This window comes from Mauremys reevesii, linkage group 1 (assembly GCF_016161935.1).
Source record: "Mauremys reevesii isolate NIE-2019 linkage group 1, ASM1616193v1, whole genome shotgun sequence".
In the NCBI taxonomy this organism is placed as follows: domain Eukaryota; kingdom Metazoa; phylum Chordata; order Testudines; family Geoemydidae; genus Mauremys; species Mauremys reevesii.
The window spans coordinates 356,059,594-356,087,471 of NC_052623.1; the positions used below are offsets into that span (position 1 = coordinate 356,059,594).

General features: G+C 48.2%; 1 protein-coding gene across 2 annotated transcripts in view; it reads right to left on the reverse strand.

Moving 5' to 3' along the window:
* The window catches only part of TNPO3 (transportin 3), a 75,569-nt gene that overhangs the window by 20,579 nt on the left and 27,112 nt on the right, over positions 1–27,878 (reverse strand). Inside the window, exons 2-13 of one of the 2 annotated variants that reach the window (XM_039519999.1) lie at positions 27,214–27,414; positions 25,720–25,793; positions 24,272–24,428; positions 18,196–18,339; positions 13,943–14,118; positions 9,254–9,392; positions 7,261–7,407; positions 6,359–6,466; positions 5,545–5,636; positions 4,843–4,914; positions 2,710–2,849; positions 2,331–2,522 (exon numbers count right to left, since the gene is read on the reverse strand). In XM_039519999.1, the coding sequence (XP_039375933.1) occupies positions 2,331–2,522; positions 2,710–2,849; positions 4,843–4,914; positions 5,545–5,636; positions 6,359–6,466; positions 7,261–7,407; positions 9,254–9,392; positions 13,943–14,118; positions 18,196–18,339; positions 24,272–24,428; positions 25,720–25,793; positions 27,214–27,414 (1,642 nt within the window). The remainder of the gene's footprint in view (positions 1–2,330; positions 2,523–2,709; positions 2,850–4,842; positions 4,915–5,544; positions 5,637–6,358; positions 6,467–7,260; positions 7,408–9,253; positions 9,393–13,942; positions 14,119–18,195; positions 18,340–24,271; positions 24,429–25,719; positions 25,794–27,213; positions 27,415–27,878) is intronic. The other variant, XM_039520000.1, reaches the window with a different exon arrangement.

Below are 27,878 nucleotides of genomic sequence, written 5' to 3' on the forward strand. Positions count from 1 at the left end.
GAAGTTTAGTCAGCTTCAGACACTAAATGAACAAGTTTCCCCACACGGACCCGGCTGCTGCAGGTCAACTGAAAATCTCCCTGTAGGCAGCAGGAAAAACACATCTAATAATATCCACATGTCCTGACTGGACATGAAAGTATTACCCCTCAGATAAAACACATTCCTCTGAATGTACCACAGCTCGGCACTGCTGCTTCATTTTGATCAGACACTGAAATAGATGTGTGCGATGGAAGACAAAAGATGCTGGTGTGCTGGACTAAGAGAAGAACCTAGATGAATGAAAAATCTAGGAACCCCACTCAAATCACACCTGTAACCTGAAAAGAAAAGCACAATGCACCACTGAGCTTAGAACAGGCACAAAACACATTTCTGTCAACATTCATAACATGCCTATCAGTGTAGCATATAAACCCCTTTCAGAAATTGCATGTCATTACCTAGTAATCTCTTTACATTCCAGCCTAGTAGCAATAATCCTGGAAAATTACATACTTCTGGGAAAAAAGTAAAAGCGAATACTACAGCGTTTTGGGGGTCTTACAGTCGGACACTTGCATTGCCCCATCACTGCCTATTGCTGTGAGGGCCAGGGGTAACAACAGTATCTTACCCTAACATGTACTCAGAGCACAAACATAAAATGATGTGCAAAATTTGTTAATGCAACATGAAGGATGCAGTCAGGCACTAGTCAGGAAATGCACAAGTTAAGGCTGCAACAGCAGCAGTCGTTTTAGCCAAGTGTCACACACTGCAAGTTTGCTGGCACGTGTTTTACAACGTAAAGCAATGCAAGTGCAAGTGGCAATAGGAAATTGATTATTAAACCAGGAGAACATGGACAGCGGGACCTTCTCTTTGACATGACCAAGTACAATACTGCTGTGGGAACCTTCACTTTGCCATTTCCTAACCATGCAATTTAATATTCTGGTATCAAAATTCATAAGTATTCAAAGTCCCTCGATGCAATCTTTAGTTTTTTTAAAGAAAACAAAAACCCTCAGGCAGTGCAAGTGCTAGGATTGCCTGAAACTCTTCACCAAAAAAAAAAAAAAAAAAGTAGATGCAAGGTCCTACAAATCTTTAACCCAAGTCACGTTACAGATGCACAAGCAATTAAACAGCTAACAATACACATTGATAAGCAAGTACAGTAAAAGCTGTGTTAGCCAACACTTTACCAACTGGAAAGCTCTATAAACTGGCATTTCTGATCTTATTGAAAGTCTGGTTTATAGTCTGGCTGGTGTGTAGCTGGCAGGCTTCCTTGCTCGGCCCTGCCCCGAGCACTGGCTCTGCAGCTCCCATTGGCCAGGAACCACGGCCAAGGGAAGCTGCGGGGTCGGTACCTGTGGGTGGAGGCAGCGCACACAGCTGCCTAGCCACACCTCCACCCACAGGTACCACCCACACAGCTCCCATTGGCCATGGTTCCTGGCCAATGGGAGCTCTGGAGCCAGCGCTCAGCACGCACAAAGCCTCCGCCTAGGAGCAGCAGGGACATGTCACCACTTCTGGGGAGCCGCACGAGGTGAGTGCCTCTCAGATCAGGTACCCCCGCCATCCCCTCCCATGCCCCAACCCCCTGCCTTCCTGCACCCAAACTCCCTCCCAGAGCCCATGCCCCACAGCCCTCCTCCTGCCCATGCCCCAACCCTGAGCCCCCTCCCAACACCCAAACTCCCTCCCTCTTAGTTAACTGGAATTTTTTACTTACTGGCACCCCTTGTTCCCCCAACATGCCAGATAACAAAGCTTTTACTGTATTGCTGAAAAACTGCTTAAGACCTTAATGCAAGTTGGTGGCTATTGACATGCACTGAAGAATGAACATTAAGAACTGCCCTAGTGCAAATCAGTCTGTCCCCAGAAGTACAAAAACTTTTGTTTTTCACTCTGCATGAGCAGAAGCCAGTTTCCATGAACTCGGAACTATTATCAAACTAGCTTCAAATGTGGTCCCATTGGTACTTAAGAATATTTTCATGCTACATTTCAACGTTCTACCAGCCTTCAGAGTCACTCAATGAAGTGTGGCAACAGGTTTTAAAGCAGAAAACATGTATTTTTCTACTTCTTCAGAGCTGAGCATAACTGAACAAATTCTGATCCAACTTTCTTAAAAAAAGAATAATAAAAAAAAAAAATCACCTCTGGGCCAAGAATAGACATGAAAAATTTCAGTCCCAAAAGTGATTTGGCCAGAGTTCATTGTTATTTGAGAATGTCAACTGAAGTGACACACTGGGGGCTGTAATACACTCCCCGAGTGCGTTTCTGCAGCTAAGCATTAAGTCCTGACAGTGGTGAGTAAATACCTTTAAGGAGTCCCACAGCCGCCTCTGGAGACAGCATGAAGGAGTCAAGGGAGCGGGCAATCTCCAGCAGGCCATTAAAGTGCTGAGCCATATGGTCTCGGCAAACTGAGCAGATATTGTGAATAGCTTTGGCAGCAACAGAGGCCAGTGACTTCTCACAGAGACCCTTCATCAAATAACCCAGCACAGGATCTGAAAAGAGAAGAAACCCACAAGGCGACACTGGATTATACAGATGACTCCAACAGCTTCATTTTCTGCCTCGCTCCGTGAGGCACGCTGGTTTATTTGTCCGGCGTTGACCTCGGAGAGGTAACACTTCCCAGAGGGAAGCCAGCTGAAATGCAGAAACGGAGCCAGTGCCAACAGCTAGACTCACCCAGGAACTGAGGGTTTCTGTCCACGACTTCGCTCATTTCTCCCACCAGCTCAATGCTGGTGTAGCGGACAGCAGTGTGCACTGATTCGGGGAGGCGCACCACCCCCTCCAGCACCTCCACCAGCGTCGGGTTGTTCTCCCTGGGGACAGAGGACAGCAGTTACTCAGCATCTGGCGCAGTCAGTCCTGTTCCCAAGCAAGAACCCGATCGTTCCACCGATTCTGCTATTTGACGGCTGAATGTACCAGATAGATCGAGGAACCCCGCGGCGCTACCCTGAGGAGCCTGGATGAGATTCTGAGACACGCCCAGCAGGGGGCACGGTATCTTTAACAATAACTAACAATACTCAGCACTAAAACGCAATTCAGTCCCAGCTTTACAATGGGGATCCAGAGAAGGAGAGAGGACCACCAAGCTCCAGAATACTAGTGGCAAGAAAGAGCAGCAAGCTGAAGAAGAGTGAACGAGAAGAGCCATCTGGGAAGAGGCAGGGTTATGGGGCAAGACAGGGAGGAAAACACTCAGCAAGGAGTTCAACGGGCATTCCTGATTAACCCCTAGTAGCCCTTGCACTCAGATCGTTGTGGGGCTCCTACTTGGAGGGCACACAGGACCCTTCCATCGCCACCCACTCCCTGGGACACAAAGAGCATCTCTAAGATACAAGGAATCCAACTCATCAGCCCTAGACATCATCTGTTTTATCCTGCCCTGTTCCATCAGCTATGCCATGAACTAGGGGAAGTGCACCTCCTGGTGGTACCAGAGGGGAATTCAGCCCTATTGGTGGAGGCTTCTCACTCCAGCAGCATGCCTGTGTTTTGAGCTGTTACCCAAGTAATCAGCAACCAGCAGGAGCCACAGTGGGACATGCCATGTTCAGAGAAACAAGGGTCAGTGACCCGGGAACAGACTTGACTTCACTGTGCAGAAACACAACACAACAAGATGGTCGAGCTCTCAGAAACCTCCATCATTCTTGCTACAGGGGAATGACGTTAGAAAGGAGAAGAGCAGCAGCAGGATAAGTTTTGATGGTTGGCAGTCTGAGCCAGTGAATCTGCAGGCAACAGACTATCAACCACCAGCTCCCTGGAGCACCTGCCCTGTAGAGACCGGATAGATTTGTTCCAGCAAAACTCGAACACCTTGTCGGGTCGATACTGGCCAACGCTTACTTTATTCTCTGCCCCTCGTTCTGTTAGTCCTCTGTGACTCAGTCGTCTGGTGTCAGGGCATCCCGGACAACCAGACAATGGAGTGCGCCAGCCTCCAGCGACTGGAGCAGTCCCTGAATGCCTAACCCCTTCCCGTCCCCTCTACCAGCCGGGAAGCAGTGGCCTTCTGGATCCCGGGGCTGCTGTCAGCAGGGAATGCCCCAATATCGCTTTACAGACTCGGGAAACGAGCTGCAATTGAAACAGCACTTTACACAGCTGTTCCCTGCCCTGAAGGGCTCCCCGCCTTCCACGAGCCAGACAGTAACATCGAGAGGGATTTGAGGAGCAGAGGGCATGGGCGGATGGCACAGGGGGCAGTGGCTGAGGGAGCATTGAGTGGGGCTGGGAAAGAGAACAGGGAATGGGGAGAATGAAGGCAGAGGCTGGGTGATGCACGGCCCTGACAGGACACAAGGAGGGAGTCCATCACCGAGGTCTCTGGGGCTTGTCACTTACATTCCACATCAGCAGTAATATACATCTCAACTGAGGAGTCCCGCAGCACACTAAAGGTCTCCGCATGAGCTCGCAGGACCTGCATTTTTAGCGGGTAAACCCTACTTGCTGCTTAGGGGCCAGCATCTCAAGCGCTACAGACAAGAGCAACTCGGAGCTGCTCAGGATATTTTCAGCCGTCCCTGAATCTTGGCAACTGGTACTCCTGGGGGAATTCTGCACCCCTGTGGGGGCACCGAATTCAGACCTTCCGCAGATTTCTTGGCTCCCCCACAGAAAAATGAGGGAGCCAAGAAATCTGTGAGGAACACACACGCCCCTTCCAGGGCAGCCCGGGTGGCAGAGCAGATCACCCCCGGGGGTGGGAGTGGGGGTGAGGAGGGAGGCTGGGCAGGTGCTGTTAAGGGGGTGGGGCTGGGAGCGTGCCTGTACGAACCAGTGAGAGAGACTCACTTTGTCCCTCTCGCTCGCCGGTGCTGTGTCCTGGGCTGGGAGGCGTAGGGCTGGGTGAAGCAGGCTCTGTCCCTGAGGCAGAGCAGAAATGTAACAACTAAGCAGGCAGGCTGCTACTGTTAGCGAATTGTTCCTATTCCTAGTCAATTCAGGCTCCTTTACCTTGCCAGAGTGGGGCAAAGGAGCCTTATTGTAAATGACACTAAGGGAATCCTCAGCTTTCTCGGTTTTTCCCCTATGCCAGCATGGCACAATGGGATCAGATTACAGCTCAGGAGCTATTTCACTTATCCATTAAAAATAAAAATGCAGGACAATGATTAGCAAAGCATGTGAAAGTCTGAGCAATTTAAAGCGACAGTCTGCTTTACAGAACACCAAACAGCAAAATAAAAGTCATGCAATTTCAATGAAAATCCAGGGTTAGAACTGGAATGCAGGGTCTTGGTTACCAAGTGTTTGTAACTTAACTTCCATGCGTTTAGGAAATGCTGTATGGTCGTTTAAATAAATTACCAAAGTCAGTGAAACCGGTGTGATTATATTGCATTATTTTGACAAATCAAAAATGCAGAATTGTGGATGTTTTGGTGCAGAATTCCCCCAGGAGTAAACTGGTCAGCTGCAGCCAGGGCCCCGGAAATGAACGGGAAAAGCCCCTACACTCAATCTTCCCAGACGCCGGCAGGGCCTGATACTCACTGGTCAACGCTCTTGGCTATAGAGGCCATGATGAAGAGAACAGCTTCCGTCACCTCCCAGGGAGGGTTCCCGTCCTTCAAGGTAGCATAAAGCTGTGGGGCAGAGAGAGTCAGTCACACAGAGGGCTGCAGCAGGGAAGTGGCAGAACTTACCTGTTTGCTCCTCTTCTCCCAAGCCACTTTCCCAGCGCTCTCTAGAGCCTGGTTCTGCACCAAGGCTGATCTATTTCTCACTGGCAGCGCCGCGGTCTCCGGGGAGGCCTGAAGCGTGCTGAGGTCTGTGACGAGACCTGCTCAGCGGCAGCTCCTGGAGGCGATCTCACCCCGCCACCAAGAACCAGCTTTTATCACACAGCTGGGAGTGACTGCAGCGTCCTCGCTACTGAACGCCCAGAGGGGCAGCGCATTGCTTCAGCCAGCAGAGAGGAAAGGGGCCTGGGAGATGGCCTGTGGGGCCCAGCCAGACCACACAGTGGTGAACGTAACAGGATATGCAGAGACCCTTCACTTTGTCAAGGTGGGAGAATACAAGCTCCGCTGGGAGCTGGAGCGGGCTCTGAACTAACAGCGAGTGGTAGGGGGATGTGGCAACCCAGGATCAAGCCACAGGAGCTGACTCTGGCCAGCATGGTGGAGGTGAGCAGCCCACACCGCCACAAGGAGAAGCCATGGGATGTCAGGGTAACAATCCATTCATAGACTATGGACATTACATCACCCCGTTCGCGTGAAGCCACGCTAACCATGCCGAAGGCAACGGACTCCCCCTCCGAGGCAACTTATCCAGCGCCGTGGCAGCATCACTAGGGGCTCACCTGGGCAAAACATTCCACCGATCCAACCAGGAAGATCAAGTCCTTCACCAGGTCCGAGACCCTCATCCGGAACTCCCCGAAGTCGTCTGTCTCCTCCGGAACACCCTCCTAGCAGAGATTTAGGGTTGGAGGAAGTGGGGTTACAGCAGCCAAGGGGACTTCCAGACCCTAATTCACCCACAGAGCAAGGGAAGGGCAAGATAAGCTATTACATTAAGCCACCCTAAACCATTGGATCCTCTCCGCCATCTCGGGCAAAGGGGATTTCAAGGGATGGAATGCAGGAGCACCAACATTATGTCAAGTGATGCCCCGCTGCAGCACCGGCCCACTCCACACATCCTGCATTAACGGGCCAGATCCTCTCCCCATACTGAGCTCCGGGAATGGAGGCAAGCTCTCGGACCAATGCAAAGTCTCCAGGAGGTGGGGCAATATAGCCAGGGATGGCACAAAGTATTCCAAGCCGCCCAGACTCCTTCAAGAAGGGAGACAGTGACCAGAGGGGAGGACACTCAGGTGAACGTCCTCAGCCTGCAATTCCAAACACTGGACACAAGGATGGCAAAAGCAAAAATGAGACCTCCCCCGCCCCCCGAACACACTTGCCCACCCAAGATTCATTCTGGGGCAGCATGGCCACCAGACCTCTCTGCTGGAACCCAAGCTGGCTGGCTGGAGGGAGGGGATGTCAGATTAGGCCCTCTAAGTATATGGCAGTTTTCATTACCGCCCAACGCCCCCATCTCCATCCCTAACCGCAGAGCCATTAGTTACCTGCCTGGCTCCTTAGTGACAATCAGCGCGTGGGGAAGGTGAACTGCATTTCACCAGCCACCCCATGCCCACTGCAGCCCACTGGAACAGGGAAGGAAACAGAAGAGAGCTGAACGCAGCCTTACGTGGTCTGGGTCAAGCTGACAGTGTCTGGCCAGAGCGTGCAGAAGCCTCTGGATGTAGGCTTTGAAGATGCTGTGGATGACTGCATCGTCTGTTTTGTACAGATGCTCCCCCAGTCTGTACCAGAAGTTAAAGGAAATTTCTACCACCTGTTGGGAGAGGAAAACCAGCCATTTGTCATTTTCACAGACAGGATTTTGCCCCTATCCTCCTAGTGTGGAAAGTCGGTCAGAAGGCTGCCTAGACTGCAGCAGAGAAGCCCTGTTCCGGGCTCCACGCTGACTCAATGGTTACACCTGCAGACTCAACAAAGCCATGAGCGGCTCCTTCGGCTTCACAAACCTGCATTTTTTGCTGCTTGTTTAAGCAGTTGATTTAAAAATCAAACAAGTTAGTGCCGGGACAGGGTTTGGATGAGTGACCCTGCAGATAACAGTGAAGATGTCCCCACGCTGGGTGTACTCTGGGCCTACGGAGCCATCCCCGAGGAAAAGGGTAATTCAGCCTCCTGGCTTCAGACCTCTGCAGATACTGCTAGTGGGTCCTGCAGCACCGGATAGAGCTCACTAGGAGCTCAGTTGAAGGCATCAGCTCATTTCATGTAGGTCAAACATCTGTCAAATAGTAACTTCCATCCCCTCCTCACTCAGGCATGATTCACTCCAATAACCATGGAAAGATAACGTGACTTGCATCCCAAGGCCTGGTCCACACACAAAAGCTGCATCTAGTGAAAGCGCTGCACCCCGAGTGTGGATACAGTTATATGAGTAGACGCCTGCTTTATATCGGTGTAACTATGTCCATACTAGGGGTGGCATCAGTATAATTATCAGCCAAAAAAAGGCACCTCTAACTGACAGTTATCCTGGTACCCAGTCTGTGTGCAGATACAGCCTAAGGGACTTCGGTGTGTTTGAAAACCCGCACTTCTAGAGGTTAACGGCACCACCCTACTTAAAACCCAGTCAGCCCAGGTTCAACTTTTCTCATGAAGTGATTAATTTTAAAGGCTTGACTCCTCCATCAGTAAAGTTCTACATGCCAAACAGAGTGACGTGCATATAGGCAGTTCTGAAACCAGGGCTGGCTGGCGACCAAGTATTAGTGCGACATGTAACGAGCACCAATCTACAGATCAGCACCTCTGGATGGGAGCACATTTACTGAACACAGATCTGAATAGAAGAGGCACAGCAAACACAACTAGGGATCGGTCAGCAAGATTTTAGTTAATCAAACTGTCCCAGGGGATACCCCAAGAGTGGGAGATCTGGGGAAATGAAGGAGAAAGCCCACATTTTACGTGTGATATTTTGCTATTCTGAGCTTCAGGCAGTGTGCAAACGTGTGCCGGGGGAAGTGAGGGGAGATGAGATCGCTCCTCTGATTTGGGTGGAAATGCAAGAAATTACCGCTACCTCAGAAGCCTCAGAGAAAATTTAGCTACGTGGAACACTGAAAAACCCCCAACCCACGACTGTTACAAGGGGCCAGCCTCATGGGTGGGCAACTGCCCAGGGTGCCGTGGTCAAGAGGCAAGGAGTGAGGCGGGCCTGGGGTGTGAGGCCACGGAAGGGAGCTTGGGCAATGGGTCAGGGGGCAGGCAGCAGAGCTGGGGGCAAAGGAAGTGGGGAGCCCGGGGAGGCAGAGGGAGCACCAAAATACAAGTTCACCCAGGAATCCATTTTCCTTAAGGCTGACCCTGACTGACTGTTGCACAGAGGAGATGCAGGAAGCAAGATACAGCTCCTAGCAGATGAAAGGTTTAAAATGCTTTCAAGCAAATTGATGAGGGACTTTCCCGTACCTCTTCTATCAGGAGAGGCTGCCTCGGGGCTGTCTATCCCAGTCACGGACGAGTTAAACACCACAAATTCCGAGCAAGGGTTTCAAGGCCACTATGGAATGGGACCTGAAACCTGCCAGGCTATAAAGAAAAGCTTTCTGCAGATTTGACTGAGGAAGAAGAGCGAGTAACCCACTGAGTCCTACCTCATACTGTGGATGGCCTGCGCAGATCAGCAACAACTCCAGCGTGCGCAGGTCCCCCAGCCCATGGCCTGGCGTACAAACAATTTTATCCAGAAACGTCTCGCAGAGTTCAGTGAAGACGCGGCAGTAATTGAGAACCCTGTTGAAGGAAGTGAAGCAGGTCATGTTTCACATGCAAATACCCAGTGATATCGCACATACAGGGAGAAAGTATCTCCTCCTTATGTACAGCATTAGCCTCCTGAAGCTAACATGAACTAAGCCAGGGGTCTCAAACTGGGGGTCAGGACCCCTCAGGGGGTCACGAGGTTATTACATGGGGGTCGCAAACTGTCAGCCTCCACCCCAAACCCCGCTTCACTTCCAGCATTTATAATGGTGTTAAATATATAAAAATGTGTTTTTAATTTATATGGGGGGTTGTACTCAGAGGCTTGCTATGTAAAAGGGGTCACCAGTACAAAAGTGTGAGAACCACTGAACTAAGCAGTCATCTCAGAGGCGGGAGTACATTGAATCCTTCCATTTCAGCAGCCTTTTTATCCAGAGATGTTTCTAATTCACCCCCCAGATTCAGGGAAGCGGGGTTACAATGTGCTGAGGAGTATGCTATTTGTGGGAGTTATGTGCTTAACAAATCTGAACTAAGAACGGCCATCCTGGGTCAAGACCAACGGTTCATTGAGCCCAGTATCCTGTCTTCCAACAGTGGCCAGGGCCAGATGCTTCAGAGGGAATGAACAGAACAGGGCAATCTCGAGTGATCCATCCCCTGCTGTCCACTTCCAGCTTCAGGCAGTCAGAGGTTTAGGGATACCCAGACTATGGGGTTGCACTGTTGACCATCTTAACTAATAACCACTGATGGACTTATCCTCCAGGAACTTAAATTCTTTTTTTAATCCAGTTACGCTTCCAGACTTCGCAACATCCCACAGGAACAAGTTCCACAGGTTGACTGTGCTTTGTGTGAAAAAATACTTCCTTACGTTTGTTTTAAATCTCCTGCCTATTAATTTCATGGTGTAATCCCCAGGTCGTGTGTTATGGGAAGGGGCAAATGACAATTCCCTGTTCACTTTCTCCACAGCAGTCACGACTTTACAGACTTCTAGCACATTCCCACCTTAGTCGTCTCTTTTTTAAGCTGAACAATCTCAGTCTTTTAAATCTCTCCTCATATAGAAGCTGTTCCAGACCCCTATTTATGTTGCCCTTCTCTGAACCTTTTCCAATTCTAATAGATCTGTTTTGAGATGGGGCGACCAGAACTGCACACACTATTCAAGATGTGGGCGTATCATGGATTTATACAGAGGCAGCATGATATTTTCTGTGTGATTATTTATCCCTTTCCTCATGGCCCCTAACATTGTTCGCTTGTTTTGGACTGTTGCTGCACATTGAGCAGATGTTTTCAGAGAAAAGACGGTTACTCACCGTAGTAACTGTTGTTCTTCGAGATGTGTTGCTCCAGGTAGCCGCTTCACAGATGTCCTGGGGGGACATGGGCCAGGGGAAGGCCAACGAGGCTTGCGCCTCGTGGGAGTGAGCGGAGCGGCAGGCGCTGTGTACGGCGCGAACACAGTCCTCTCTGTGGGTCAACCACGCAGGTACCAGGCTGTAAGATTCTTGGAGAAAGGGTACCTTGAGAGTGTTGTATTGGCAGGGAGGATGGCCATGGGGTGCAGAAGCGCTGACGGACTGGCGCTGTGGAGAGAGCAGTCTGGCCTCAGGTGGCCGAGTGCCGAGGTGCGCATCATGGTATCGTGGGATGGTGACCGGTACCACGCCCGCCGCCCACGGCCGGTGCCGGGTGCCGGCGGAGAGCGGATCCGACGGACCTGGCGCGGCGGTGCCGGAGCGGTCACGTGGTGCCCGGGAAGGAAGAACTATCCACAATGATTCCAATACCCCTTTCTTGAGTGGTAACCCCATCATTTCGTATGCATAGCGGGATTATGTTTGCCAATGTGAATTACTTTATACTTATCAACATGGAATTTTATCTACTATTTTGTTACCCAGTCACCCAGTTCAGTGAAATCCCTTTGCAAACTTTGCCACTTCACTGTTCACTCCCTTTTCCAGATTGTTTATGAATCTGTGAAATAGCAGTATAGACCCCTGGGGGACCCCACTATTTACCTCTCTCCATTGTGAAAACGGACCATTTATTCCTACCCTTTGTTTCCTGTCTTTGAACCAGCTACTGATCCAGGAGAGGACCTTCTCTTATCCCATGACTGCTTACTTTGCTGAAGAGCCTTTGGCATGTGAAACATCAAAGGCTTTCTGACAGTCTAAGTACGCTATATCCACTGGATCCCCTTGTCCACATGCTTGTTGAAGCCCTCAAAGAATACTAGACCGGTGAGGCATGACTTCCCTTTACCAAAAGCCGTGTTGACTCTTCCCCAACATATTGTATTCATCTAGTTGTCTGATAATGTATTTCTTTATTCTAGTTTCAACCAATTTGCCCTGTACTATAGTTAGGCTTACTGGCCTGTAACTGCCGGGATCACCTCTGGAGCTTTTTTATTAAAATAAATAAATAAATAAATCGGGGTTACATTAGCTATCCTCCAGTCGTTTGGTACAGAGTCTTATTTAAGTGATAAGTTACATATCACAGTTAATAGTTCTGCAACTTCACATTTGAATTCCTTCAGAACCTTGGGTGATGCCGTCTGGTCCTGGTGATTTATTACTGTTTAATTTATCAATTTATTCCAAAAACACCTCAATCTAGAGCAGTTCCTCAGATCTGTCACCTAAAAAGGATGGCTCAGGTGTGGGAATTTCCCTCACACCCACTGCAGAAAAGACCAATGCAAAGAATTCATTTAGCTTCGCTACAATGGCCTTGTGTTCCAGGAGTGCTCCCACTGCGTTTGGCAGGCTTCCCACTTCTGATGTACTTAAAAAACCCGGCTGCTCTTAGTTTCTGTGTCTTTAGCTAGTTGCTCTGCAAATTTCCATTTCCTCGGTAGGATGTGGCTTGATTTAGTTGAGGTTGGTCCTGCTTTGAGCAGGGGGGTTGGACTAGATACCGCCTGAGGTCCCTTCCAACCCTGATGTTCTAGGATTCCAATTTTTAAAGCTTCCTTTTTGCTTCTAACTGCCACTTTTACTCTGCTGGTTAGCCATGGTGGCATTTTTTGTTCCTCTTACCGGGGGTGGGAGAGAATGCATTTAGTTTGAGCCTCTATAATGGTGTTTTTAAGTAGTTTCCCTGCAGCTTGCAGGCATTTCACTTGTGACTGCTCCTTTTAATTTCCATTTAATTAGTCTACTCATTTTTGTGTAGTTAACCCTTTTTGCGGTCAAATGGTACTGTGGTGGGTTTCTTTAGTATTTTCCCCTCTACACGGATGCTAAATTTAATTACACTATGGTTGCTATTACCAAGTGGTTCAGCTCTATTCACCTCTTGGACCAGATCCTGTGCTCCACTTAGGACTAAATCAAGCGTTGCCTCTCCCTTTATAGATTCCAGGATATTCTGATGAAAGTGAAGACCACTGCCTGGTCTAAATAAGGCTTCTCCGAGTGAAACTTTAAAACGTACCCAGGACAACTATGAGACTGTGGTTCAGGAGAAAGTTTATGACATCCATCTCCATAGCTGCAAACAGACCCCAAGAAGTCGACCAAAATCGACCTCAAATGCATTTGGCACAAGAACAGGACATACAGTACCAGAATGGAGAGACTGTGCGACATCATGATACATAAGTACGCAAACCAGCTTTATCAGCCTTGAATTTTACAGCAGCATTACAGACAGCAAGGCAATTTGTGTTAGAAGACAGGATTGCTGTCCTTAAAATATCTTTAGAAAACAGTTTGAGGGGCTGAGCTGAACAGCAAAAACCTGTCCTCAAACTAACCAGCTTTGCTATTCTGTTTGAAGGAGGAAGATCAAAATCAAGACCACATTATGATTGCAGAATGTAAAGTCTCCCTGTTGGTCCTCTGGAACTGAGAGATGGCAGACAGCACAGCACTGTGTAGCAGACAGCATGGCCTAGTGGGCTGAGCACAGGACTGGGAGTTTAACTCCTGAGTTCTAATGCCAGTTCTAGGAGTGATTTGGGATGTGATCCATGGAAAGCTACTACCCTCTTTGCCTCCATTTTCCCCTCTGATAGTGCTGACTTCAGAGGGAGGTAGCAAGGAACACTGGCCGCAGGGGAGGAGTGAGGCCTTGATCTTGGCTGGAGCAGCTAGATGCTAACGTAATAAAACCAACAAGAGGGGCTCCTTAACGTTGGTACAGAACTCCGGAGACGGAAGGCATGACAAGTGCCAGGCCGTAGCACTCCCAAGGCCATTTTCCCCTCTCCGGAAGGCTCAGCCATTCCACTCTCTCTCATCACTCAACGAGAGCCGCATAGCGGCACGTCTCCTGCAGCCCTGTGATAAGAGCAAAGAGGAGCTGGGAAAGCACCAGCGCGCTTGCAACGCTCCCTCCTGCCTGCCCAAGCTCGGGCTGCTCGCCCCCCGGCAATTCGAGGCTGGCGCACTGCCGGCAAAGGGAAGCGTCATTAACTCAGCTGTCTCTGTTCGTCAGCCATCATTTGCATACGACACTCCAGAGCGCTGCACAAACACAGCCGAGCCCAAGAATAGCTCTCAACAGACACGTTGACAGTTAATTATCGACGAGGCTCATTTGCTTACTTGTCTAAATCCTCCCGGGCCACGGCCATGTGATAGGCGGCCTCCAGCGTCAGGACTCCCTGGAAGAGCTGCAGCGCGAGGGGCAGGTTGGTCTCCACGTTTTCAATGGCGTAGAGAGCTGAGCACACGCAGTCAGAGGCTGCCTCGTGCAGGTTTGAGGACGTCTTGTCTTGTCGCTGCGGGACAGGAGAGGCGGAAAGGAGCCAGGTGACTAAGGAGCGATAAACGAGGCTGCACCTAACCAAGCTTTTGTTTGGTCCCAAATACCAAGACACGTTTCTTAGTACACAGCTCTCCCCACACCACCTCCTTCGCCAGCTCTACACAGCCTGCTGCTGTACCCAGGGGGCAACGGACCTTCGCCCCACTGAACCCTTCTGGCTTCTCTACACGGCACATAAAGGGGTGGAACAGAATGACTGAAATCTCAGATATCTCAGCACCATGGAAAAATTGAACTACCCCTTTCTCCTGGGGTGGTGAAGCAGGAGGAAACACCCCTCTGCAGTGCAAATAAAATACTGGTTTTATTATCCTGGTGGCTTAGTGTGGGCTCTGCCCGGTAAACATTCATGGCCATTGTGCAAGGCTCATTTCACAGAAGCTTTAATAGCTCCCACAGGGCTCGGGGCAATTAGGAAAGGAGACAGGGCTGGTGTACAAAGAAGGAAAGAGGAGACAGCGAAGAGGAGAGGAAACAAAGGAATAGCAGTAATCTGGTGCACACCTATAGATGCCCTTTCATAAGGGGATCCTCACCATTAAATAATTCAGCAGCACAATCCCTTGTGAACAAGGAAGGGGAGGGAGGAATTAACTGCAAAAACTAGCATGAATGTAACACGCAGGCTGAAAAGCTGAGCACTCAGAAGTCAGAAAACCCCAGAGGATAACAGTTTCTACTGCAACATTAACTCAGACTTGTTTCATGCATTAAGTGCTGTGTCTATTCCTCTTTCCACTGTTAAATGGGAAGCTTAATTTGCATTTTTGTTTGCTTAGACTGTATCGTGCAACAAATGCAAAGCAAGTTACCCATTTAATAATGGCATAACAATAAAACATCAGACAATACCTCTTCCATGCAACAGGTCTGAGCGAACAATGCTGGAGAAACCTGTACCATTTGCAAATTTCTGACTTGGGTGTGCTTAGCTCAGCTCTTCAACCTTCATGTTGCATTAATGCGAGTTTTTTGCATTTAATTTTCCTGTTTTACTGGAGGTCTTTGCGGTTTCCATACATACGCAGAAAGACTTTCCTGAGTTAGCTGTTCTAAGTTAAAGGGGTCAGAAAAAGGAAGGATAAAGACGCTGTACTGTGCATCAACAAAATATTGACTTAAATGTTCAGAACTTGGAAAATCTACAGCCATTTCTGTTTCTTTGATGAGGATTACAAACTAAGCCAAATTTTATGCTTCTAGCCTGGAAAGTTAACAATATTTGACTATTTTAAATCCCGTGCAGCTGGAGAGAACTTTATTCCAACACTTGCATAATGCAAACAAGTGTTAAAGGCACCTTGCTCAAAGCCTTACGAAACAATTCACCTTTAAGCATGGTAAATTTCAGCCTGGAAGAATTGTATATGATGGATGCAGTGTTGTAGCCATGTCAATACCAGGATATTAAAGGTGCCAGGTGGGGGTGGTCATCTCTTTTATTGGACCAACTTCTGTTGGTGAGAGAGAGAGAGAGAGAGACAAGCTTTCAAGCCACTGATTCTTCAGGTCTGGGAAAGGTACTCTGAGCGTCACAGCTAAATGCAAGGTGGAACAGATTGTTTAGCATAGGTAGTTAGCTCATATTCTAAGAGACCAGCATAACTGCTTATGCTATCCACCTTGCCTTTAGCTGAGACACTGGGAGTAACTTTCCCAGACCTGAAGAAGAGCCACGTGTGGCTCGAAAGCTTCTCTCTCTCACCAGCTGAAGTTGATCCAACAAGAGATATTATATGATGGAGAAAGTTATGAGCACCTAAAAAGGGAAATTAGTATAAAACCTTGAATTCAGCCTTAACTGAAGTGGTCAGTAACAGCAACTGCTAGCAGTGTTCATTTCGTAGATGGGAAAACAGACAGAAGTTGAAGTCAAACTTACTTCAGGTCACAAAGAACATCAGTGACAGAAGCTGGAATGGAATCCAGGAGCCCTGGCTCCCAGCCTTGTGCTCTAACAACTTGACCAGGGGTCCCCAAACTGTGGGGTGCACCCCCCTAGAGGGGCACGGAGGAACGTTTGGGAGGAGGAGAGGGGTGTGCAGCGGCGAGGTCCAGGCCAGCCCTCACAGGGGGCAGGGCAGGGAGTACCACCCACCCCAGCTCCGCTCCACCCCCAGCTAGGGTGACCAGATATCCCGATTTTATAGGGACAGTCCTGATTTTGGGGGCTTTTTCTTATATAGGCACCTATTACGCCCCACCCCATCCCGATTTTTCACATTTGCTGTCTGGTCACCCTGCTCGCAGCCCAACTCTGCCTCTAGCCCCAGCTCCTGTGCTGAGCCAAGTGTACAGTAATGGAGGGGGAAGCACAGACAGATTCCATTACTGGTAAGAGGGGTGGGGCATGACAGGAAAGCACCAGCGAAGTAGCTTCAAAGTAGCACCAGTGAACTAGACAAAGTAGCCTCTGAACAGAAGTTGAGAAAACTGATGATGAATGGGCCAGACCGTGCGAATAGGAGAACAGATCTACTAGAACTTTGTGAACTTCTCTTCAGAAGTATTGTCTGCCAGAAAGTAGAACCGCTGGGTTTGCCAAGATTACAGGACCATGCGTGACCAACAAGGTTTCTGCAATCCAATGCCACCCCACTCCCACTCCAGTCCTGTCCTGGACCAATGTACTATAACTGGAAACAGTACAGTGAGCCATGTCGTGACCCATCTGGGGCTAGAACTGCTGAATCCCAAGCTACACAGAGGAAGGATCTGTTGCAGTAGGGCTTTCGACAGGAATGCAGCCAAAGGCAATAACGGAGTCCAGGGGGTGAGACGGTGTCTTACCATCTGCTTTAATTGAAAAAGTTCATGCCACTCTGATCAAGGACTTTCAAATGCAGCATGAAAAGAAATTCATGGTTCTTTTCACTATCTGAATAGCTAGAGACTGAGACGGATGATGACCCTGAAGAAGGTGCAAGTTTCTCCCTCTATGGTATGCAGCAAAACTGGAGAACAGATCTTACATCTGCATTCTAAGTCTGCTGTCTTTTTGGTCCAGGGCCTTCACCTACCAATCCCCCAATAATCCCTTTGCAGCTCAGAAAACCAGGATTTTGTTTGCGCTGCTCTTTCCCCTACCTATTTCACTCTAGAGAAATGGAGTGAGGTTTCCTCCCCAACTCCATGAGCCACAGCCCTTTGCTCAGTTCTCTTACTCTTCAACCCTCCCCTTCAACATGCTGTGCTTGGGGCTAACTTCACCCAGGTCTGCTCACAAAGAACCTTTGCCATTTGCCTTCACGGTCCCTGACCCAGAATGGAATAGGATCAGATTGGAAATTCACAGAGAAAATAAGCATCACTCCCTCCTCCACTTCCCTGTCCAGTCCCGAGTTCAGGATTCAGCATTCTGGGCAAGAACGTTTCCCCATGTTCTCGGCGCATCTCAGGTCAGCAATAGCAGCAGCTGGTTCCAGAGAATTGGAATCCTGAACTCGGGACCTGACACGAGGGCAGAGGAAGCACTTAAAAAGTGATTTTTTCTTTAGCTGAGGAAATTCGATGTTACCAGGTGTTAGTCATCTGAGACCTACCCGATTTTCCAAGTGCCACTAGAAGGCAGTGAGCAAGGGAAGACGGGGAGTTCCTGGCCACTGGGAGGCTTGGCCAGAACTGGACTCTTGCTCTTAAGAGACTCCTGTGCTCCTGTTGACACCCACTTCTCCCAAGTTGCCAGTTCTTGACAGCCTTCAGGCTGGAAATCTAGGGGGCACGAAGCAGTGCTATAGGGGGCACAGGGGAAGAGCCAGGGCACAGCGAGCAGCACAGTGGGACTAGGAGATGGGTCAGGCCTCATACTCAAGACAGAGGAAAAGTGCCTAGGAAGAGGAGTAAACTTCTCTTTATGCCCTGCATGCAGGCCACCAATGAGCCGTCATCCTAGTGCGCCAACGTTTACAACAGATCTGCACAGGGATTCCAAGCTGATTTCCAAGTTTTGCTGTTCCTCTCCTGGTAAAAAGCGATCCGCGTTCTTCCTGGGCAGAGAGGAGCTCGTTCAGTGGCCTGAGCGAATACTCACCAGCACCTCGAAGAGGAGGGACAGTAACTTGCTGTTGGCCATGAAGTTACTATCCAGAACTCCCAGATTGAACCAGCTCCCCAGGCAGCGGAAAATTTTCATGAGCATCTTCTCATCGTTGCCTGCTTTCTCCACACAGGTCATCTAGGAGAGAAAGGGCAGGGATGGAGAATTGGTTAGAGACCCGAAGGTACCAGTTCGTTTCCACAAGCACGAAACTGACGCCCTCCTGCGTACGACATGTTTCTGGAAGCCGTGAACGGAGGATCAGCGTTTCAAGGTACGCAGCATCCATGACGTGATCGTTGAGGGACGAACTGTATTTAAAAACCACAATTCCCACCCCCCCATCAGTGTCAACATGAAGAGACTTGTGTATATCACTAAATGACACCCCCACACCTAAAAATCAGCCTTTGAGAAAAGCACATGGTAAGCAACACGAGCCACATACCATACCCGGAATGTCAATTTGGCAGGACAAGTGAAGCAAGCACGAGATAGGAGATGACTTGAGACACCCCCCCCACCCCGCTTAAATAGACAAGCCCCCCACGTGATCTAGGGACTGAGCCAAGCACGTCAATTGACTTCAACTGCTGTGACAGCGCATGGTGAGAAAAGCAGCCTGGAATATGTTCACCCGTCCACGGCACATCAATTTCCTGTAGGGTCCTGTCTCAAAGATAGATGAAGCCCAGCCCTAATGAGCTTCATATTTGCCAAGTCTCAAGTTAAGATTTCCTTACACTCACTGCTGCAAAATACACCCGCATCGCTAGCTTCTTGGTAAGGGCTCTGAAAGGTAAAGGGCATCGTTCAGGCCTGCTTGAGGACACTCGTTACACTATCATGCAGTAAGAAACTAGGGAGTTATTTCTGACTGTGGCTGGGAGCCCTAGGGGAGGGGCAGCCTTCTGTTGTTCATCAGCAACCCCACTGACGAGGTTTGCCAGGACCCATCCCTTGCTGTTCACTTGATAGTCTAGTCGCTCTTATTAGACGGAGGTTTTATTAGACAGTAGGGGGTCTACTTAGATCGTGGAGAAATCACACAATTTTCACGGGTTGGTCACGGCATAAATAGAAAACTTTGCAGATGTGTTACATATCCCTAAAGAAAATGGTGCGACTTCTCCTATAGTATTTCTCAAACTAGGGGTCACAAGCCTATTAGGGGGCCGTGGTGTTGCTACCCTTGCTTCTGTGCTGATGCTGGGGGTTGCGCTGCCTGGGCGCCTAGCTTGGAAGGCAGAGCGGCGAGCGGCAGCTGCTGGCCAGGTGCCCAGCTGTGAAGGCAGAGAAGGGACGGCATGGTATTGTCATCCTTATTTCTGTGCTGCGGCGGCACTGACTTAAGAGCTGGGCACCAGAGCAGCACCCGCCACTCTCTGCTCTGCCTTCAGAGCTGGGCGGCCGGAGACCAGATTTCATGGTCCATAATGCAATTTTCACAGCTGTGAAGAATTTGGTAGACCCCTAAATATAAGTAACTTAAAAAAAAATCTGAGCTAAATCCTATGTGAGTTCTAGTTAAATCCTAGACAGACACCCGATTTCTTTTTGCTCTTCAGGCAGCTCATTAAAATGCCCACTTTAGACTTTGCAAAGGAAACTTGGGTTGTCTGAATATAGACCCTAACATATGCAGAGCACGCCAGGCAAAGCAAACACATGGGTGCAGTCTGCCTGGCAAAGCAAACAAATGACAGGCTGTCCCAAGAAATCATTGGCCACGATCTCCTCTCAGCAGACATATCTGCAGATGGACCATCAGCAGATATCACCAGAGAATTGCCACTATGCTGCCAAAAGCCGCTTTTCCTTTCAGACTTGGGGTGGGTCATCGTGGTGGAACACGCTCAGAGATTCTACCAGTGGGTCCAGCTGGCCTGGTCATGATCCACCATCAGCTTTTGACTGACCCAGGCTTCCCACATCATCTCTACTAATAAGCAATCAGAGAGACATGAGCTTGCTCATCTAACCAATTAACCAGTCAGACAGCTGGCCTCTCGCTCTTCACAGAGAAAGCGTCCGGGGTGACTAGAGCGAAAAAGCAGCACAACATCTTAGGGGTAACATCTCTGCAAACCCATAAAGACAGAGCCTAGGCTTTAAACTAGTTTGGAACTTAAACCAGCTAATTCTAGTGCAGGCTCCAGGGCAAGGTTCTGTGGCCTGCAAGGTGCAGAAGCTCAGACTAGCTGATCATGATGGTCCCTTCTGACCTTAAAGTCTAGGAGACTTTCAGAATCTGGATTAAAGCAACTGGCAAAATTAGGAACATGTTCTCCATGGCCATCCTTATACATGCAGGTGCACTGTATGGTGTGGGGGTTTTGTTTGTTTTTTTGGGGGGGTGGGGGAAGGGTAGAGAGGAAGAGCAGACACACAACCGATCTGTCTTTGAAGCATTAGATATTGGCCACCATTGGACATGGGATACCTAACTGATTGGAACAGTGTGGTCTGACCCCCTGTTCCTAACCCCCCCTGCTCCTGTTCTCAGCTATACGTTTGTATGGAGGCAGCCTTTTTGAACTTTTAAACTAAGCGTTAAGCTCCCAGTTAAATTTTAAGAGAAAAGAATTAAACTTCAAAAGCAGTTTGAACACATGAAAATGAGGAATTCTGGACAGCAAGGTAGTAAACTGGAGTTGAGTGCAGTGCCGGGTCATACCACAGAACCAGGTTAACTCCAATATTATTTATACTCCTGGTGCATATTTTATTTGTCAAAATAATGCAACATAATCATGCTGATTTCAATTATTTTGGTAATTTATTTAAACTACAATACAATGGATGGAGAATCCGCCCCCCGGTAATGTAACTAGGTTTGACCTTTTATTTCCAGTTATTAGACAACAAATATATGCAGCCATATGCTCAGCGTTACATCATAGGAAACTGAAGAGCAAGTGAGGGCTGGGGAATCAAACTCACAATTTATATTGGCTACTGACCATCTCCAAATAGGTCAGTAGCAAACAGTTCATGGAGCACATTTTGATAGGAAATGTTTTCAGTCCAAAAATTTAGTTCAGTTCTAATCACTAAAGCACCATAAGCATTTCTAAGGCCATACTGTCCTCTATACCACTCTGGCAATGTAAAGGAGCCTTAAAATTTTTACACCTGTTTTATACTCCTGGGAGAATTCACAAAGACAATGGGAACAATTCACTAAGCAGGCAGGCTGCTACATTCTGCTCTGCTTGAGGGGACAGAGCCTGCCCCACACCTACCTCCTCAGAAACACCCCAATGTCCTGTCCTTCCATGCCAAGCATGCTGCAATAGCAAGTGAGAGGGACAGAGTCTCTCTCTCACATGCATTCCTGCCAAGCCCTGCAGTGATTTACGTCTCTACCAGCTGCTCCAGGAGCCCAAATCAACCTGCCTGTGCTGCCAGGGAGGGGCGTGTGACCACTCTTGCAGCTTCCCTTTACTTCCCCATCAGAAGTCATTTTTCTGCGGGGAAACAAAGGAATCTGAGGGGGACATGAATTCTGCGCATGTGCAGTGATGTAGAATTCCCCCAGGAGTAATTATTTAGCATCTTCACTGATGATCTGGAAAAAGGAAGCAACCAGCATGATAACCAAACAGATACAACTAAATGGTTGTGGATGAAGAGTGTGGGGGAGAAGTTACAAGCAGCAACAAGGACACAAATAGAAGGACCTAGACTGAAGAAATATGAGCTGAAAATAAAAGTGAGATTTAACACAGGAGAGCTATGGAAAACAGGGGAGTCAAGACAAACACAAGATGATATTGGACAATGAATTGGAGGTGCTTGTTACAGGATAGCAAAAAAAAAAGAGGGGGTGAGCCAACCTGCTCCAAATGATTTGGAGGTGCTTTTGGGCAGAAGTACCCCATCACATTGCAGGAAGCCTCGTTCTGGCTTGAGAGCACAACCAGGATACTAAGCCCAATTCTGAGCAATCTGGTATCAGAAGGAGACAAACAAGCTGGAGGGGATCCAGGGTACAAAAGGAATTAGAAATGGGTAAGAGTGTTGATTCACAAAGTAAGGTTAAATATTCTACACATGGCTCAGCTAAACAATGGCTAGAAGGGAACATCACAACTGTCTGCAAATGACAAAGGGTGTAGCATCAAACTGAGGAGGGAATTTGACCAGGGGCAACGGAATGGGGTGGGGGGAGGAGTCAGGGCCTCAGCACTTTTAAAAGAGGGAAGGCGGGGCCTTGGGGGGAAGTGGGTGGCATAGGGGGCAGGACCATTGTTCAGTGTCCCCCTCACTTATAGGGCGCTTCTGCCACTCCTGAATTTGACATCTTATGAAGTTCTGTAACTAGGAGTAGTGGAAAATTTCAGGTGATGGGATAATTCCCTCAAAGGAAATGGTGACCCACGTCACTGGTGTCATTCAAAGCTGGAAAGCCACCCTTGGGAATGAACCTGCATTAAGCAAGAGGTGGTTTTAAGGGTGGAGATCAGGAGAGCTATGCAACTTAGCAGATCTGTTCCAACTCCAAGAGCTACGAAAATGAGAACAATCATGGCCAGCAGAGCTGAAGCAAAGGGAAAGCAGCTGGAGGAAAAGATTGGGCAACAGACAGCAAAGCAGACACGGATGCGAAGGGCAGCGAAAGGAGACAAGCAGAGAAAGCGTGGGCTGCAAAGCAAAAAAATAATAATTCTGTTACCATCTATTATAATTATAATACATCAAAATGCAATTCCATCTGGGGTTCTAGGGTATTAGCAGCCTTATTATGCACAGCTGGGGGGCATGTTGAATTTCCCATTTAAATACGCAATGTGAAATGGTAAGAAGTAATGAGGAGCTCTGCATTAATGTGTATGGGGGCTGTACTTCAGTACAGCCTGGAGCTGGGGGGAAGGGGGGGAAGGAGGGGGGTCCAGATTGGTCTCTCCTGAGTATTTAGTTCAAATAATTTAGTAGGAAATGAGTAAAGCATCCTTGGGAAAACACTGACCCAGTGGAGTGGGGCTGGATATATTCTAGTCAGCTCCTTTCAATCTCTGAATTGCTTTGGAGACGGGTTGATTCATTTCACTCCTCAAACCCAAGTCACAAGCCTTGTTGAGCACCAATGTCCTCAAGCAGTTAGCTCCCTGGAGGGCCTGAACTCTCCTCAGCGGCACACCAGTGGGAAAGCATCTAGAAATTCACCTGTGGATGTTGATTTTTCCATCTAGGTACATTTTTGCAGTTGCCACCATATCTCATCCTTTGGGGGAACACTACATTGCATGAAGGGCGTGGGTAAGTCAAGAAAGAACTCGGGGTAAAAAGAAGATAAATAAGATGGCCTTTAGGTAGCCGTAAATCCCCAGGTTCTTATTCTGACAAATCAACACCTCTCATTCTAGAACTATGTTAAAGGTTCTCTCTGCCACAGTCTCCTTTTATATTAAAATAAGATAAGTGAATGGTCTGGGATCCTCATCTTTTTTAATCTATAAATAAGGACCTACTTAATTCACGATATTGCAGACCCCGCAATATTAGGCTTCCACCACAATTTCGACAGCAGGGGTCACCGCTCTCAGCCACAGGCGGCCGACAGCGGAAAAAACAACAATGGACCTTATTACAGCAAATAATAATAATGATTACTTGTCCCCGATTTTCCGTGGCTTGTCCACAGCCCAGCTGCGATTCAAGTAGGGCCTTATGTCTAAATGCATTTAGTGCCAGTGAGGGCTGCTGAATCGGCAGCCCAGGAGACTGAAGGCCTTTAAGCACTGCCACTCTCTGCTCTGTGCAAGTGTCCTCCCCAAACTGCCCGTCTCTAACGTGCCTCAAATCCTGACTTGGAGGAACTCTCTGGAGGGGCAGTTAAGTCTCCATGACCAAACTCAATCCCTGGCCAGCTGTGGTTTTTTGTTTGACTCTCATCCACTAGGGACAGAAGAGAGCAACTAGTTTCACACTGGCAGCTGTTAGGAGGCCTGATTGCTTCCTGATTACTTCCAACCTGGGCTAGATCTGAAATAGTCTCATAGACTGTGTCCTATGCCACCCGAGCAGGCTGAATGTCACACGCTTGCATTCCAGGCGATCTACTTACTAGAAGGGAGATCACTGTACTGGAGTAATAAGCCAGGTCTTCAATGATTTCGGTCCGGCGGTTGGCGCCAATGCGCAAAGATCGGCTATTAACCTCCTCTGGCAGCACCGTGAGGATCTCCAGTAGAAAGGGCAGTGATGTCACATCGTTACTGTACCTGAAGCAGACGGAGGGGCAAAGAAGTGAAACGGCACGGAGAAGAAAGGGGCTTGCCAACGTGCACAATATCCAACTCCAGGAGCATCTAAGCACCTTTAATACCACAGTGGGAGAGAAGAGGAGTCTCGCTGAAAGAGATTCCGGACAGAGTTGTCTGAAAACACATCATCTGGATTCATGTCAGAAGCAAACATTAGGCTACGAAATAAATGAGCATTACTGACTCAGGTTTGGGGTTTAGTTCTCCTACCGTAGTCAGAAGTGCCTGTCAAGGAGGATGACAAAAATCTCTTGTTCTACAAATACAACAACTCAAGTCCTCTTGCGCACGCGCGTGCACACACACAGAGCCAACAATGGCATCATGCAATCTCCATTTCACATTGCAGGGGCTTTGTTGAGTAGAAGCTTTGCACAGCACCTGCAACATTTCACGACAGTGTAATGTGTATGTGCTGGCCTCATGCAATGACAAGCATTGCCAGATGCGGATCCTGCTTTGAGCTCCAGTTGCTCAGGGTATGTCTACGCTACCCGCCGATCCGGCGGGTAGTGATCGATCTATAGGGGATTGATGTGTTGCGTCTCATCTAGATGTGATAACTCGATCCCCAAATGCACTCCCGGTCGACTCCAGAACTCCACCACGGCGAGAGGCGGAAGTGGAGTTAACGTGGGAGCAGCGGTCGTCGATCCCACACCACGAGGACGTGAAGTAAGTCAATCTAAGATACGCCAACTTCAGCTACGCTATTCTCGTAGCTGAAGTTGCATATCTTAGATTGACACCCCACCCCCGTGTAGACCAGGCCTCAGTGACAGTACTCAGGATAGCAGGAAGTGTCTCACAACACTAACCAGCTACCGCTGCAACCAATTAAGATGCAGCACTGACTGGCTTGAGACCCCCGATCAACCCTAAAGCAGAAGGATAAGACAGCTATGCGTGCGAGAAAGGGATTGTAAAGCTGAGGAAGGCTTCGACCGGAGCAAAAAAGCAGGCACGGTTTCAATCACAGATATGTCTATAAACCGACTTGCCACTCACTTCACCTAGAACACTTCACTACTGTAATTCAATTAGAATCAGGAGCCACTTACATTTTCAGTCACAAAGAGGTTATTTTCTAGCACTTTTCCAACTCCTTTGCATCAGTGCACGCAAGTGCAGTTGTGCTTTCAGATCATTACCTTTCTTTTCATATTTTGTAGGCTAAGTCTTGTAGGAGTGGAGTGATTGGTAGGTTTAATATTTCTATAAAGTGTAATGATATAAAACAAATACTTACTTTTCCACCAGTGTCTGTACACAGCCCTTCCAAGAAGCCATTTGTAGGGCAAGATCTGCTATTGCTAATGCAAGCTAAAATGGGGGGGAGGAAAAAGAAGGAACAAGATTAAGACCAGTGCTAAAAATAAGAAATGTCCAATTTGTACTGCTAGACAGGGAGAAAAACGTCCAGATTCTGTTCCACAACGATGGGAGGAGATAGGAGAAGTCAAACACTCTATGAAATAGAGCCAGACCCCTCAGATCTCATGGCAATCCCACAGGACTCAGTATCCAGGAGCCATAGTACTATTTCTCTGATGTGTAAGCAGCAATGGAATACTCATGACCCAATGCACCAGTCCATCAGGAAGGAAGGGGCTACATGACTTTTGCTGGGCACATCATTTAGTAGCAGGTAACAGTCATTTTCTTCAGGCTGAGGGGTCACAGGCCTTCAACTCACCTGTCAGACTGAGGCCAGCACTCTCCCACCCACTTGCAAACTGCAGTATCTGATCCAGATGGCCAACCATCTTCTCCATGGCTGCAAACCTTCTCTCAGGTTGGCTAGTGGAGGTAGCATCATACACACTGTTCCCTAGAAACTTAGCCAGTCTCCTCACTGGCACTGCGAGGTTATTTGCATTTAATTTGAAACAGAAGCTATGTACAGGTCTTCAGCTATAAACAATTCTCATTCAGGCCCAACCTTGCCTGCACAGAAGTCAAATGCAAAACTCCCATTGACTTCAAGCAGTGCAGGATCAGATCCTGCAGGCTGACTGAGGAGCAACAGGGAGCAAGGTTGATTTGGACTGTACAGGGATGTAGTGACAAGTGTTCTGCAGTGTCATGCAGGAGAGCTAAGTTGACGGCACAAAGGAATAATTAGTTCAATATCTAAGATGAACACAGCCCTGGGGAAACGGCAGCACCTCACATCAGAGACCTTCCAGTGGCTGAGGGCGTTTCGATGGGTAATTCAGTGTTGTTTTTGTAGCTGAGCAGGGAAAAGATCCTTGCATAGCTGCTCCGCCCATCACTCTCCCAAAGCAGCACAGAAAGGGGTAAAATCCTGTATTAACGCACTGAATCACTGCTGAATTGACCATTGGACAAGAAATAAACTAAGCTGAGCCTATAAATGGAGAAATTGCTCTGACTGGGTCTAAAGGACATTCATTTTCCTTTTCTCTGTTTTTCCTGCTCCACAATGAAGACCAGCCAGGGAGCATGAATGCTGGATTTCTGAAAGCCAGCAGTGAAAAACTTTAGTCATGATTAAACGTTCCTTGCAGCATCTGTTTCTTGCCCTTTCTCCTAAACAAGGAAGCAATTATTGCACAGAATGGATTTGATGGGGCAGTGGTGTTTAAATGTTACAACATGTCCACAATGCATATCTAATTAAGACAATGAATTATTCATCCTTTATTACAGAAAGGTGGTATGTGACTGCTTTGAGAAATGCTCCTTTTCCTCCCCCCACCAGGAGTAACACAAGGCTTACCTGAGTTACAATGACGGGTGACAGGTCTTTCAAGTTCTGGATGTGGGACAGTAAAGAGTCCCGCAACGAAGCATGCGAATCTGTGGGGAGTTCATAGAATGAGGTTTGAATCTTCATCTTCATGGTCTGTGCTGCAAAGTAGCATGATTCTACATCCTGCCGGATCTGTAGCAACTGGTCTGAGATCTCCCACGCATGAACCTAAAGGCAAATTGGAACATTGCCATCAAGCAGAGAAGGATGTGGAATAGAACTCAGATTAGCTAAACATTTATCGGCAGGGTTTTTTTAAACAAAATTGACTTTCCACAAGTTTAAGCATCAAGCTTGCAAAAGGAAGAACCCAGAATTCCTGCAATTACAACTCCCTTATTCTCAGCAAGACTATCGCCAGAAGTGTTGAACTGGGGACTCCCTTTTGAATGTGTTGCTGTCAAAGCATCAGTCACCTAGCAGAGGCTGGTTACACAAAGATGCCAGGCTCGAGGACAACATCAACCAACTTCACCTCAAGGTAAAAGAACAGATCATACTTCTGACATGGGAATAGGTTAGTATTTCCAGTTAGAAGGCTACTTTGGGGATTAAATGGAGAATCAGTTTTGCCAATGGACCTTAGTTTAAACATGCAATGCTTACTGCACTTCCACTGCTGTTCTTAAAGC